Source organism: Desmodus rotundus, chromosome 3, assembly GCF_022682495.2.
Source record: "Desmodus rotundus isolate HL8 chromosome 3, HLdesRot8A.1, whole genome shotgun sequence".
NCBI lineage: Eukaryota > Metazoa > Chordata > Mammalia > Chiroptera > Phyllostomidae > Desmodus > Desmodus rotundus.
Window position 1 is genome coordinate 196,169,585 of NC_071389.1, and position 14,804 is coordinate 196,184,388.

A 14,804-nucleotide genomic window follows, 5' to 3' on the forward strand; every position below is an offset into this window, starting at 1 on the left:
AGGAAGGAAAAGGCTCTAGGTGCCAAATGTAACAGGATCTGTGGTCAACCTACCTTAGATGATCATCATCCATCTTGCCAATTTTCTTAATGCTTGGATGCAAGTGGATTTTCACCAAGAGCTCCATGCTGAGACTGATGTACACATAATCTGACTCAAAAGAAATCCAGTTCTAACCTAAGGAAATTTCATTAAAGTCTCTTTCATGATTGTATTTTTAAAGTTTTTACGGAAGTTACCTTTAGAGTGTGAATTATGCACATTAGGCTTTTGTATATTTATGTCCAGAGAGTATGCAAGAAAATGTGAATATGGACAGAGCCTCTAAAAACTTCACATGTAGGTAAATTCTTGGGGTTTTTGTTGTTGTTGTTTAGTTCTTGTTTTCCATAAGTACAGCATTAAAAAATTACTTGTTCGTGAGAGCTCACCTCAGTGTTGATCTTTAGTTCCTGCTGTATAGGTGAAGTGATTTCCACTCCCTAATGAGTCCTTCAGGGACAATCTTTGTGAGTTTTGCCATTTCTGCAAACCTGTACCTTAACATTTGTCTTTATTTTGTCTGACTTTTAGCGTTTTTCTAGGTAATATCTATGAAGCCATGGATTTGATATGTTGATCCCCTAAAATCACAAGTACTGCAGGCTGTATCTATTTGGAAGTTGGGGACCTGGGAACTAGATCTCCAGCTGTCCTCCAAGTTCTAAAATTCAATTAGCATGGCATCCGGGGTCTCCTGCCTTGAGCTTTGAAGTTATGCCAGTGGTTACTTATACATTTACCCCAGTTGATACACAGAGTGAAAGTTAGCAGCTTTCTATATATATTATATTAGAATATATATTAAATTATATTCTGTAATATGTTAGAATGAATATTAAATTGTAAATTTACTTTTCAAATGTGAGGTATAAATTACGTTATCTTAGTTTCTTAAGATTTAGCACATTTCTTCAACTAAAATGTTTATTATTGTGTATCATTTTTATTTTTTTATTTTATTATTTTATTTTTTAAAATATTTTTTATTGATTATGCCATTACAGTTGTCCCATTTTTTTCCCCTTTATTCCTCTCCGCCCTGCACCCCACCCCCGACCCACCAGCATTCCCTTAGTTCATGTCCATGGGTCATATATATAACTTCTTTGGTTTCTCCATTTCCCATACTATTCTTAACCTACCCCTGTCTCCTTTGTACCTACCATTTATGCTTCTTATTCTCTGTACCTCCCCCGCCCCGTTCTTCCCCCTCTATCTCCCCACTGATGATCCTCCATGTGATCTCTATTTCTGTGAATCTCTTCCTGTTCTAGCTGTTTGCCTAGTTCGTTTTTGTTTTTGTTTTTTTAGGTTTGGTTGTTGATAGTTGTGAGTTTGTTGTCATTTTACTGTTCATAGGTTTTGATCTTCTTCTATTTCTTAGATAAGTCCCTTTAACATTTCATATAATAAGGGCTTGGTGATGATGAACTCCCTTTAACTTGACCTTATCTGGGAAACACTTTATCTGCCCTTCCATTCTAAATGATAGCTTTGCTGCAGAGAGTAATCTTGGATGTAAGCCCTTGCCTTTCATGACTTGGAATACTTCTTTCCAGCCCCTTCTTGCCTGCAAGGTTTCTTTTGAGAAATCAGCTCATAGTCTTATGGGAACTCTTTTGTAGGTAACTGTCTTTTTTTCTTGCTGCTTTTAAGATTCTCTCCTTCTGTTTAATCTTGGGTAATGTAATTATGATGTGTCTTGGTGTGTTCCTCCTTGGGTCCAACTTCTTTGGGACTCTCTGAACTTCCTAGACTTCCTGGAAGTCTATTTCCTTTGCCAGACTGGGGAAGGTCTCCTTCATTGTTTTCAACCTTCTTGCTATTCCTCTTCTCCTTCTGGCATCCCTATGATTGAGATGTTGGGACGTTTAAAGCTGTCCTGGAGGTTCCTAAGCCTCTCCTCACCTTTTTGAATTCTTCTTTCTTCATTCTCTTCTGGTTGAGTGTTTATTTCTTCCTTCTGGTCCAAACCGTTGATTTGAGTCCCAGTTTCTTTCCCTTCACTATTGGTTCCCTGTACATTTTCCATTATTTCACTTTTCATAGCCTTCACTTTTTCTCTTTTGTGACCATACTAAACCATTTCTGTGAGCATCCTGATTACCAGTATTTTGAACTGTGCATCTAATAGGTTGGCTATGTCTTCCTTGCTTAGTTGTATTTTTTCTGGAGCTTTGATCTGTTCTTTCATTTGGGTCATATCTTTTTTGTCTCGGCAGGCCAGTTAGTAGTAAGGGGCGGAGCCTTAGGTGTTCACCAGGGTGGGGCAACCCATGTTGCTGTGTTGTGATGCTGTATGTAGGGAAAGGGTCCAAGAGGGAACAATGCCATTTGCTCCACTCACTGCCAGTTTTCAGTTACTTTCCCTGCTACCCACAATCAAATTGGGCCCTTGTGGTGCTGATTCCCAGGTGGGTGGGTTTGTGTACATTCTAGGACCCTGTGGGTCTCTCCAATGAACTCTCCTGTGAGACTGGGAGTTTCTCCTGCTGCCTCAACCCCAACAAGTGTTTTCAGTCAGAGATTTGAGGCTTTATTTTCCCCGAGCTGGAACTCGGGGTTGCGTGGTCTGTCTTGCTCCCCAGTTGTTCCTCCTGGTTTATCCACATGCAAATGTGGGACCACCAGCAGCCACCTCTCCCACCCTAGTCCTTTAGCCGCCGCCTTATCACAAGTCCTCTCTGCTGGACTGCCCATCTCCGCCCCTTCTCCCAATTCTGATGCATGTTTCCTCTTTAACTCCTTGGTTGGCAGACTAGCATACAATTCAATTTTCTGGCACTTCTGGTTGTTTTTTGTTTTTAAATTTGTTGTCTTTTTGGTTGTATGAGGAGGCAAAGTATATCTACCTACACTACGCCTCCATCTTGGCCAGAAGTCCTATTGTTATTTATCATTTTTATTTTAATTGAGGGAGGTAATTCTGTCCTGATTCAGGTGTGCCAGGAAATGCAACAGTGAACTCACCCAATAAAAAATACCTTATATGTAGGACACTCAGTACCTTCCTTAAAAACACAAGATATAGAATGTAGAGTATTATGCTAATCACTCTGAAAATGTTGTGGGGAACATCGAAATTATGATAAATACCTTTGTACCATAGTTGAATTAATATATTCTGTGTCATTTGTGAAGAGTATTGCCAGAAGCCAACTGGATGTTGTCATATATTTAAATCAGGTTCCTTGATGAGTGGAAATATGAATTGTGTGTGTGTGTATGTTCTTTTAGGAAGTTCTCATAAAAACTCATTTTAGCCCTGGCCAGGTGGCTCATTTAGTTGGAGTGTTGTCCTGTGCATCAGAAAGTTGTGGGTTTGATTCCTGGTCCTGGCACATACCTAGGTTGAAAGTTCAATCCCCAGTCTGGGTGCATATGGGAGGCAACCAATCAGTGTTTCTCTCTCCCTGCCTCTTCCCCCATCCCCCATCCCCACAAGATCCTTGGGTGAGGATTTTTTTTTTTTTTTTTTTAACTCACTTTAGACCCTGGCTGGTGTGACTCAGAGGATTGAGTGCTGGACTGTGAACCAAAGGATCGCTGGTTCGATTCCCAGTCAGGGCACATGCTTGGGTTGCGGGCCAGGTCCCCAGTAGGGGGAGCTGAGAATCAACCACACATTGATGTTTCTCTCCCTGTCTTTCTCCCTTCCTTCCCCTCTCTCTAAAAATAAATAAATAAAATCTTAGAAAAAAACTCACTTTAATGGATTTCTTTGAAAACAAAACTTAATGTCATGTTTTGCAAAAGGGAGGAGAAACCAATTTTGGGGGATAACTAAATGTGGTGAGTTTTGCAACCTCCTAGTTTAAGTAAAATAATGTGTTCTCCTCAGTCACTGAGATAAAATGTTGCCTTGTACACCATCTGCAAGCTTTTGATTTGCAACAAATACAGATCTTTAACCTTCTGGTGTGACATTACTTTAACAGAGAGAAGGAGCAAGAAAGGGAAGAACAGTTAATGGAAGACAAGAAAAGGAAGAAAGAGGATAAAAAGAAAAAAGAAGCCACTCAGAAGGTGGGTTTAATCAAATAAGTCTATTAAATAATGCTGCTACTGATTTTATGAAAACAACAGTAAATAATATCAAGAAAGGCAAAACAGTTACCAACACTTAAACTCTTGTCATATTTCCTTATTTGTATCATAATTAGTCTCCATTTTCTTAAGCAAGCTTATAGAATAACTTCAGAGTTGACATAGTTTGCTGTGCTATTCACCTGTTGGTCCACCTCCAGAGTTGTCATTTATATGAGCCTGCCTTTTGATAATTTCAAAAAGAAACATCCCTCGCTGAGGATCTGGGTGAAAGAGATGTTAAAAGGAAAAAGGGCAGACAGCTGTCAATTATCAAGACTGGGTTGAAGTGTTTGTCTGATGGGCTGTCGGAGCAGAGATGGCTTGACCCCCTTGCCGTGCTCCCTTTGTTGCAGAGCATGTCCCTCTGCCCTGGACATTGTCTGAGCTCATTTCTGAGCCCACCTGCCACTCCTTTACACGTTGCCTCATGCGGACATTGGCTCAGCAGGGTTGCTTTAATCCTTTTTGGGAGGCAAAATAATTTCCCTCCAGTTCTTGTTACCACTGTCTAAGCACTTGGGAAGCAGAGCCTCACTGCGAGAGACAGGTTTAAGGGTCCCTGATGTGGTCCCAGGTTACTGAAGATAAGTTTACAGAGGTGGAAACTGTGAAGAGGTTCATGGGGAACTCTAGATTTAGAACAGACTCAAGGCAATCATGTACAGCCCATGAAGGTAAAAGGGACTCCATGAGTTTTCCCAGCATTGTTGGATATAGTGTTTCCCATAGTTCAGTTTTCTGAATTAATTAAAATTAGGTAATTTATGAGTGCCAGCATTAAAAGCAATACTGGAAATATTTTTTGCATTGGATTGCCTATAATCCTGCCACATTAAACCTGTGAAATGAATTTATCTTTTCTGCTTGGCATAATTAAAGAGAATATATTCGTTATTGTTTGATGCTGTAATAGACAGCTGTGCTCTTTAAGATTTTGTCTACTTTCTATTGTTTCTGTTTCTGTTAATAGTGGTGTGCCCACCATCACGTCTTCAAGCTACCTGGGTGGCTATTTTTAATGTGCTCCTCCTAACCTGAACTTGTTAGAAGTGTCTAGAATGACAGTAAAGAGCTTGACTAAAGTTGTCAGATAATGACCAGATACCTTTTTTCATACCTTCTTTTGGTTACGCAGCCACTCGCCCATCACAGAGGTTGCGAAGCAGCAGCTACCAGTCGTAGGGTCGTAGGGTGTTATGGGCATTGTCCCTGTGCCCTGCACATGCTGACCCTCCACCTGGAGTGATGGGAGAGTGAACCTCAGTGGCAGCTTTGTTTCCTTTAGGGCATTCATATTTCATTTACTAGGCTGGTACAAAAGTTTTTGATTTTGCAGTCTGTGGGAGTGGGTGGTTAATAGGCTGGACACTGGGGAACTTGAGCAAAGTCTGGGAGCAAGAAAATGCCAAATAAAGCAATTGACTAGGATATGTGCAGTCCATTCTTGTTCTTCACGTGGACAGTAGTGTTCTCTTAAACTGCAAATGTCAGTATCTAGAAATGATTAACACAATACACATCTGTAAACTTTCATTGTAGACCCTACTAATAGAAAAATGATTAAAATTAAGGATGGTTTATGTTTATTGTTCAGGAGTAAATTGGGATTATTTATGCAGAGAATATAGTTTACTCAGCCGGATGATCTCTGTGTGCTTGCATCTGCATCAAGAATTGGTTAAGAAGTTTTGGTAAAGAGAAAAATCACTGTAAATAAAATTTCAACTGGTTAATTATTATGAACAATAAAAATCCAGTCATTTTGTTCAGAAACGTTCTAGATTGGCTGACACAGGATCTAGACCCACACATGGTCTTTGGAATTGTTTTATCATACTAAACCGTTGTGAAATTTCAGAATGAAGTTGTGATTTAGCAGTTTTAAGGAGAGAACAAAGCTTACCACGTGATTGTCTTAGTGGTTTTCACCTTTATTGTAGAGATGACACCTCAGCTAGGAGGCATAAAATGTGCTATGATGCAAAGAATGGTATAGAACGTGCCAGAGGTTCTATTATACAGTCCGTCAGCCAGTCAGTCAGCAGACATTCGTGGTGCTTCTGAGTCCTTCCACATCTTTCTCGCTGCTTAGCCCCTTGCTTTATAATCATCTCTTTGCTTCTCTCTTCCTCATTAGACTAATTGTAAATTTCTCAAGATTTTGTTCATGTTTATATTTCCAGTAACTAGAATAGTGAGTGCCTGGTGCGTGACAGTCACTCAAATGTTTGTTAAAAAGTGAATGGTCAAGAATGAGTGCTGGCAACATATATTTTTTTAATTGACTTTTATTTAAACTTAAATTAAATTATTTCCCACAGAAATTAAACATGAGCTCTTTCCATTGTGTTCAATGGTTGTGGCAGTTTGCTCTTTCTAGAGCCATCAGTGAGTAAACTGTTAGATTTCTATTCATGAGAGGTGTCAGAGAAGGATTCCATTAACATTCATTAGGCTGATGCTGCTCAAGGATCATTGTCTAGTGTTGGCAGAACACATGCTTTGATCATCCAGCTTTTCCCCATCTGGGGGACCGCTCTGTTAACAGAACCCACATTATAAGGCACATTGACATTGTTTGGGTTTGTCACTCACAACTGGGGAAGACATTGACTTTCTGTACAACTGATCTTCATAATGGCATTCTAAGAAATATTTGCAGTGGTATAAACCTTAAATTGCCTTAAGGAATTGGTATGTGGATACAAATCTGTTCGTTCTTGGATAAGTGGGGTTATACAAAAAGTATACAGTTGAATTGAGCTCTCTAACAATTAGTACTGGGAAACACTGACTACCAGACATTCAGTACAGTAGAATTACCTTGTCTTTTAATGCAAGAATGTAAGAAACACTCCAGGAGGTCGCACAAGTAGATTGTTTAATTCAGACTCAGTGTCCGACACTGGTGTGCTGGAACGCATTCAGCTACAGGATGTAACCTCCAAAGGTGAGCTTGTTCTTATGAACACCCATAGCAGTAACTTAGTATGTCACTAGCACAGATAATCAAACCTCATCTTTTCTATGGGAATGTTTTTGTTATAAAAGCCAGAGAACCAATATGAAAATGCTGTGGAAGATTGACAATTATGAAAAGGGTTCAAAATTACCTATGATCTTATTAATGTAATATATAATATAACCCCTGTTGGAATTCTGAAGCTTTTTTTCTTGAGCATTTTCTTTTGGATATGTTCTAATGCATGCCCATAGAGCAGGTATAATTAGGTGCCCTCCTTTATTTTCTCCTCTTATTAGCAGAAACAGTTTTCTATGAGTCTCCTAATAATCATTTCCAAACTCTCTAAAACCCCATTATTATATTCAGCCTGTCCAATCTTTTTGGTTAATTGCTTTCATACATACATTAGTTACTATATAAGGAAATACGTTTAACAAAGCAATATTTATTTAGGTGAAATTTACATATTTTACTCTTCTGTTTATTTCATGTTGTTTTATATAAACTTTAATAAAAATAGCAAACATGGCCCTGGCCAGGTGGCTCAGTTGGTTGGAGTGTCGTCCTGTACACCAAAAGCTGCAGGTTCAATCCTGGACCAGGGCACATACCTAGGTTGCAAATATGATCCCCGGTTGGGGCGTGTGTTAGAGGCAACATATCAATGTTTCTCTTGAACGTCAATGTTTCTCTTTCTTCCTCCCCTTTCTCTCTTCCTTCTTCTTGCTCTAAAATCAATGAAAATATCCTCAGGTGAGGATTTAAAAAAAGCAAACATTTACTGAGCATTTGGCATAGGATATCTGTTTAATCTTTACAACAGCCCTTTGCAGGGAGATGCTATTATCATCTCAGTCAGCAGATAAATAGAAAACTCAAATCACACAGCCAGGAAGTGGCACAGCTTGGTTTTGAATCCTGCTCTCCTACTATGACCTCTGATGCCTCCTGTGATGGGCCTCTGAACTTTTGCTTTCTAGGTTTGAGATCAAATGTTTGAGTGCATACTCAGGAATCTTTTTGTCTCTGTAGCCAATTAGTTTCCGGGCTACATCCATTTGCATCTCCATAGTCATAACAATCAAAATGGCAAACAGCATTCCTGGTACAAGGACCTCATCATTTAAGGAGAGTGGAATGCTTTTTGTTTTTAATTTTTTGTATACTTCATAATGATGGTCATGTAAGTTATGATGACCATTGTCTTTAAAAGGATGTCCCACCTTCTCTTACAGGATTTTAACTATTCCTGTGTATGTGATAGCTGGTTACTTGAGTTATCAGAATTAAACTCTTGTAATACTGAATTAGCAAATCTCATTTACTCATATCTGTTCATTTCTTTTTCAGGTCACGGAACAAAAAACCAAAGGTAAATTGTTTGACTTTTTTTCCTTTTAAGTTATTAGAACCTTTTGTGTTTAGATTTTATACCCTTGCTGACTCAGCCTGCAGTGTACTTGGTGAATGAGAGTGAGTGTAGAGGAATTAAGGTTGGTTGTTTGCAGTCACTGAAGAGCAGTAATGACAGATAAAAAGTACTTGTGGTAGTGTTTGTAGTGGCCTTAAAATTTTTTTTTAGGAAGCAAAAAGATTAGAAAAGGCAATACCTTTTGAAAGTATATGGGCCATGGTTTTGAACTGAACTTTTTCAAAACGATTCTTCCGTCATTTTTTTTTTTAAGTGAAAATTCTGGAGAGAACAGAACACGAATTTCATTGGAGGTTATATGACGGCATGGACTGTAGTTGGTCCTGCTGCCCAGGTAACAAATAATAAAAAGCACCTCAGGTAGACACTTTGTTGGATATTAGACATAGAATTGAGTTTGTGGGATTGATGTAATAAATCAGATTTAACAGGGATGAAGGGTAAGGTTGGAATTTAAAAGATAGACTATGTAATGGAGGAATTTGGACATAGCAATTTAGCCTTGTTAAAAAGCTATTCAGCTCACCTAATTACCAATGTAACTCTAGAGAAGTTATTTAACTTCTCCTTGGCTAAGTTTCCATATATATAAAGTACAGATAACAATGCCTATATCATATGGATTTTGTAAGGATTAAAGAGGGAGAACTTGTAAATGCCAGATAAATATTCAGTATATTAAAATGGTAGTCAGTATTTTCCTAGAAGTTCCTGGTGCTATTAATGTGGTTAAACGGATTGAAGGGTTAAGCTGTCAGGAAGAGTAGCACACAGGAAGGAGTAATTAACATTCAGCAATAGGAGGTGGTCAGAAAGATGGTTAAAAAATTTAACCATCTTTTAAAAAATTTAAGCTGGCCTCAGAGGGTGACTTTAATGGGGACTTTAGTTTGTTAATGGAGACAAAGGAAGAGGAGAGATAGGAAGCTGGCAAGAACATAGCATGTGTAGGGGCATGGCCCAGAGCTTAGACCAGCTGAGGCAGAGTAGGTTGCAGAGAAGCAGGAGATGCTGAAGATGTAGACCGAGAGCCTTCTATGCTGTGCTAGAGAATTTTGACTCAATTTTCTCTCTGTGGGCAGGCAGTGAAGGACAGTAAATAGAAAGAACATCAAAGAGTATGGTGTGGAAGATGAATTGACAGGCAAGCAGGTCTAAGGCGGTGCCCAGTGCTTCACAGCCACTGGCACTGATGTCCTTGGCACACTCCTGGTTCCTCAGCCAGTCCTGGCCAGGAATGGGGTTTATTAGCAATCCCATGTACTCCTAGAAGTCAAAATGGGGTGAGACTAGGGAACCCTATAGTCCCATGGCATCATTGATTTGTGCCATATTCTAGGCTCCACTGTCCTCCTTCCCTAGTCTTTTCTGCTGTGACATCAGGAAGACAAGCTAAGAGGCTCTTGCAGAAGAGTATACAATCGGTGGTAAGCTCCTGTCCTCACATGGTGGAAATAGTGGAAAAAAGAAACCAAGTGAAGAGATGTCTAAGAGGTAGAATCCAAGAGCCTTTACCTTAGAATGTCAGGGTGATGAAAATACCTTTAGAGATCATACGGTTTAAGCCTTTTTTAACATGGTGCCTGACACACAGTAATAGTTGAGTATAATAGATCTTGAATGGGTAAATGAGGGATAAGACCCAGAGATGTGTTGGCAGTCCAATTATTGGCATACTTGGCAGAAGAACATAAACTTCCTAACACCTAAATCAGTGTTCTCTCCATGCCATTGTGTGTCTCATAATGTAGGGGGAAAGGGTTTAAAAATTATCTGAACTTTATTTTAGTACTACAGCTCGATTCACCTCATTTTCATCCACAATACCATTTATAATGTAGCACATAAGAATTAATAAACTGGAATTCTTCTGATAAAAAAAAAAGTTATTCAGGTGATGGTTGTCTTAATGGGAGGTATCAGTATGAAATGATAGATTTATAAAAACTAAGCTGACCTTAGCTGCATTAGAAAAAATACAGTATCTGAAAGGGGTGTGCAGTTCCTGAAATGGGCGCCATGCTATGGGAAGAACAGAGATAAACCTCTGTGGACCATGTGGTGTTTGGGCCAGATGGGTTAAGAAATGTGAACCAGGGCTTCCCACCCGGGGTGGGTCAAGTAACTGACTGCAAAGATTTGAAGACATATTCTCATCCTGGAAGTACCAATGGTGAGTGAAAGGAACAGGGAAACATTTCCAGCTCAATATAAATTTTAAAAAATTGGATATGATTGTCCAAAGCAGTAATTCGTAACCTTTGCTCCCCTGGGACACAGCTGAGGGACAGCATCTTTCCATCAGCACACCTGGGGTGATGGACCATTGCAGTGCATTGGCCACAGCTCTGTCTTTTGAGCCTCTTCTAGAAGGCATATTACAGTGAGTGCCTGTTGCTGATTGGGATCATTTTTGAGTCTAGTCTAATTTATTAATATTTGAGGTGAGCTTTTTTTCTCAAGTAAATAATTTATAAACCAAATTACTTGCAGTAGTCCTCATACCTTATAGAGACACCTTTGTGTTCTACCTCTGTGGTGGGAGCGCCTTGTTAGAGATAGAACTGGCTTTCTCTGGAGAGGGAATGAATATGAGGTACTACATGACATGTGGCTCAGGTAGGTGGCCCAGATGAGAGGTAATGAGGATTTGAAACTGGTTAGGAGCAGTGGTGCTAGATGAGTCATCAGGACAAAGATCATATGGCTAGCAAAGCCTCAAATATTTCAGAAATAGAGTCAATTAGAAGTTTAAACTGTGAGGTGAGAATGGTATAAGGTAATTAAGGCAACAGGGAAGGGGAAAAGATTCAATCCTTAGAGTAAATAAATGGTTTAGGGGAGTAAAGGACTGATTTATGATCCCCTCTGTCTCGGATGCGATGGTGACAAAACATCTCAAGGAGCATTAGCAGGGAGTCTTGCCCAGGGTGTGATACCCAGCAGATTTCTTAGGTTGTAGTGTAGAATCAGTCAAACTGTGTTCAGACCTCAGTCCAGTATGCTGGTATTACTGTGTCTTATTCTATTTGAGGGAAATTAGTCAAAGCATGTAACAGGCCTAGTTAACTTAAAGTGAAGACTGTAGCTTTTTATAGAAGATCAGCTTCACAGAAACATAGCCCCTGCCATCCTAAAAACCACTTGCAAAGAATCCCCCCAGCCCTTGCCAGCTTCTTGTTTATTCTTATGATGAGGAAAGGGGATCAAGAATGCCATATAGTATAGAATCTTCGAGGCACAGATAGAAAATGGGTTGTTAAGTAAGTCATCTTTATTCATCAATTTATCAGTTATTTATCCATTGCCTGTTACAGCTCAAGTAGAGTGTACTGTGTTAAAAATATTAGACAATGGCCCAGGCTAGTGTGGCTCAGTGGATTGAGCACCAGCCTGTGAAACAAAAAATCTCCAGTTTGATTCCCTGTCAGGGCACATGCCTGGGTTGCAGGCCACGTTCCCAGTTGAGGGCATGCAAGGGGCAACTGATAGATTTATCTCTCGCACATCAATGTTTCTCTCTTTCTCCCTCCCTCCCCCTCTCTCTAAAAATAAAAAAAATAATCTTTAAAAAAAATATCACACAATGACCAATTTATTTTCTCAAGTCCTGTGTTTCTTCTGCTCATCAGATTATGGGTTCTCTGACCTCTCGTCCTTACTGGGAGGCCCTGATGGACTAAGGGTAAACCCAAAGGTTGCCCTGAAGTCACTTAAGGCATCTACTCATTTTTCCTGTTACTCAGAGTACTCACCAGTGCCCAATGGGTGACACTGGTGAGTATCTCCGTCCTCATAAAGAAGCCTGTTCAATGTTCAACACACTGGCCCAACATCATTTCAGCAGTCAGAATGGTATTGCCGCCAGAGCTAACCCTAACATTACCCTGGATGTTAGGGACCTTGGCCTTAGAGGCGTCTGAATTATCAGGCTCAATGATGGTTTCTGTGTTACTGCCAGCCCCTATTTGCTAGGCAAATTTTCTTAGGAAGGGTGGCAGTTTTTTGGTGGAATGAAATACAGGAGGTGCAGATCCAGAAGAATGACCTCTGTTGGGTTGAGCCAGAGGGTCCTGCAGAGTGCAGCTTCATGGTTGTCCAGCACATCCCCACACTTACTTTTGCCATTTTTAAAAGTAAGCAAAAACATTAAATTACTGTTAAATAGGGAAAGTATCTACATTTTAAAATTTTTATTTTAAATAAAGAGTTTCGAAAAGTGCAAGATACACTTAAAATGGGGGGGCGGGTAAAAGCAAAAAGACTTTATAATGTTTCTAATATTTACACACAATGCCAAGCAGAAGTCTCTGAGTTGAGGTGGCTGTAGTAACCAACAAGTTGATTTGGTAATTCTGTGGTTCTCTAGATTGAGGTTCCCTGTGGCAGGCCTTAAGAAAAAACGATGGACAGTGGGTCTCAGCCTTTGCAGGACTTATGGCCGGGTGAGGGAGAGAGGCTTATAAAGGGAGAATTTCAGTATAATGTGGTAAATTCAGTGGTAAAGTGCGATAAACAGCGTGTTGCAGGAGCATAAGTGAAGAGTGCTGAGCCTCCCTAGTCCAGGGACTTCCAGAAAAGTTTCTCAAGGTAGGCCTTTAAGAATGAGGATGACTGGACAGGGCCTTTGGGCTGAGAGCCTTGAACTTTACCAAGGACTTTGCCTGGGGACCATTTGTACCCTTAGACCTGTAAGGCAGCCCTTCAGGGAATTCCCTGTTGATTTAGGGGAGTGAATGGGGATTACTTCCCTCTCCCCCTTAGTCAAAGGAATGGAATTCCATGGTTTTGCTGTCTTTGAATCCTTGTCACCATCACCCCCCATTTCCACCCTTCAATAAACCAAAGGTGCTGGCAATTTGTAAAGGTCATGTCTGTCAGGAATAGAATGAAAGAAGGGTTGTCTTATTGCAATTGGTTCCATGTAAACAGTCTTAAAAATGTATTTGATTCCAAAGGTTGTTTCCCATTCTCTCTCTTCCAGTGCCCGAAGTGACGAAACCAAGTTTAAGCCAACCAACGGCCGCCAGCCCAATTGGCAGCTCTCCATCGCCACCAGTCAATGGTGGCAACAATGCCAAAAGGGTGGCAGTGCCGAACGGACAACCGCCAAGCGCCGCCCGCTACATGCCTCGGGAGGTGCCGCCGCGATTCCGTTGCCAGCAGGACCACAAAGTGTTACTAAAACGCGGGCAGCCCCCTCCACCCTCCTGCATGCTCCTCGGGGGTGGGGCAGGGCCTCCTCCCTCCACAGCACCTGGAGCAAACCCAAACAACGCACAAGTGACAGGAACGCTGCTGCAGAGTGAGAGTGGGACTGCACCAGGTGAGGAGTCGGTGTCGGTGACTTGAGGTCATGGCAGCTTCAGAGAGGGATAAGAGATAGCTCTTCTTTTGTATTGCCTGGTATAAAGTTCACAAAATCATATAGACTACTGAGGCTATTGAAAAGATGGGAGAGAATCCCAGTAGGAATTGTGTATCAGCATTTCTCTTCCGAAACTGGGTTTTAGCATCCAGTGTGTGCTCTTGGCATAAGAGGCTGACGTAGCTACTGTTTGTCATAACCCTTTGGAGCTTTTATTTTCCTTCTCAGACAAGAGCATTACAAATTCAAGCCTCCATAGTTCCAACTGTTGCCACAAGTGTGTGTGCTCCAAGTATGATTGGAAGTGGCACTGGTGCGAGGGCGTGTTCTGAATCTTAGATGCTCATGTTTATGCTCCCAGAATGTTCAGCAGGTAGAGAGAATGGTCTCTTAGATTACTCTATAGAATCTTAGTAGGATACTAAATAGTATCATTCTACATTTTATTAGCCTTTTTTTAAAGCAATATTTCTTTAGCAGGCCCTGGATTTTGGACATTATTAAGAACTATATGTAGATACAAGGATTTGGCTAAAGGGTTCTACTGGAAGTTTTGAGATTTTTTTCAATGTGTGAATACTAAATCAGTTACAGCTAAGAACTTCCAAATAACTTTTTTTAGCTCATTAACAGATTTCAACTATCTCTTAAAATGTTTTTTTGATACTGTATTGAAATTCAGAGCTTGAGCACCATTAAGCATTGGCAAGAACAATTAACTGTGGTTGTTAACAACAGGATGCTTTATTCTAGTAAGTTTGAACATAAAATTGCCTGAAAAATTCTCTCACTGTCTCATGTGCAGAGTAAAGGTGGAAGGAAACCTGGTGTGACATAGGCTTCATGCAGAGAAAGTCCTGTGCACAAGGCTTCCCCTGTGGTGACCATCAGGCCAGGCCCAAAGCCAT

General features: G+C 40.4%; 1 protein-coding gene across 7 annotated transcripts in view; it reads left to right on the forward strand.

Annotated features, from left to right (window-relative positions):
- The window catches only part of TNRC6B (trinucleotide repeat containing adaptor 6B), a 235,796-nt gene that overhangs the window by 168,925 nt on the left and 52,067 nt on the right, over positions 1–14,804 (forward strand). For all 7 annotated transcript variants that reach the window (XM_053919604.1, XM_053919603.1, XM_024579685.4 and 4 more), the window contains 3 exons: positions 3,981–4,068; positions 8,447–8,468; positions 13,513–13,854. In XM_053919604.1, the coding sequence (XP_053775579.1) occupies positions 3,981–4,068; positions 8,447–8,468; positions 13,513–13,854 (452 nt within the window). The remainder of the gene's footprint in view (positions 1–3,980; positions 4,069–8,446; positions 8,469–13,512; positions 13,855–14,804) is intronic.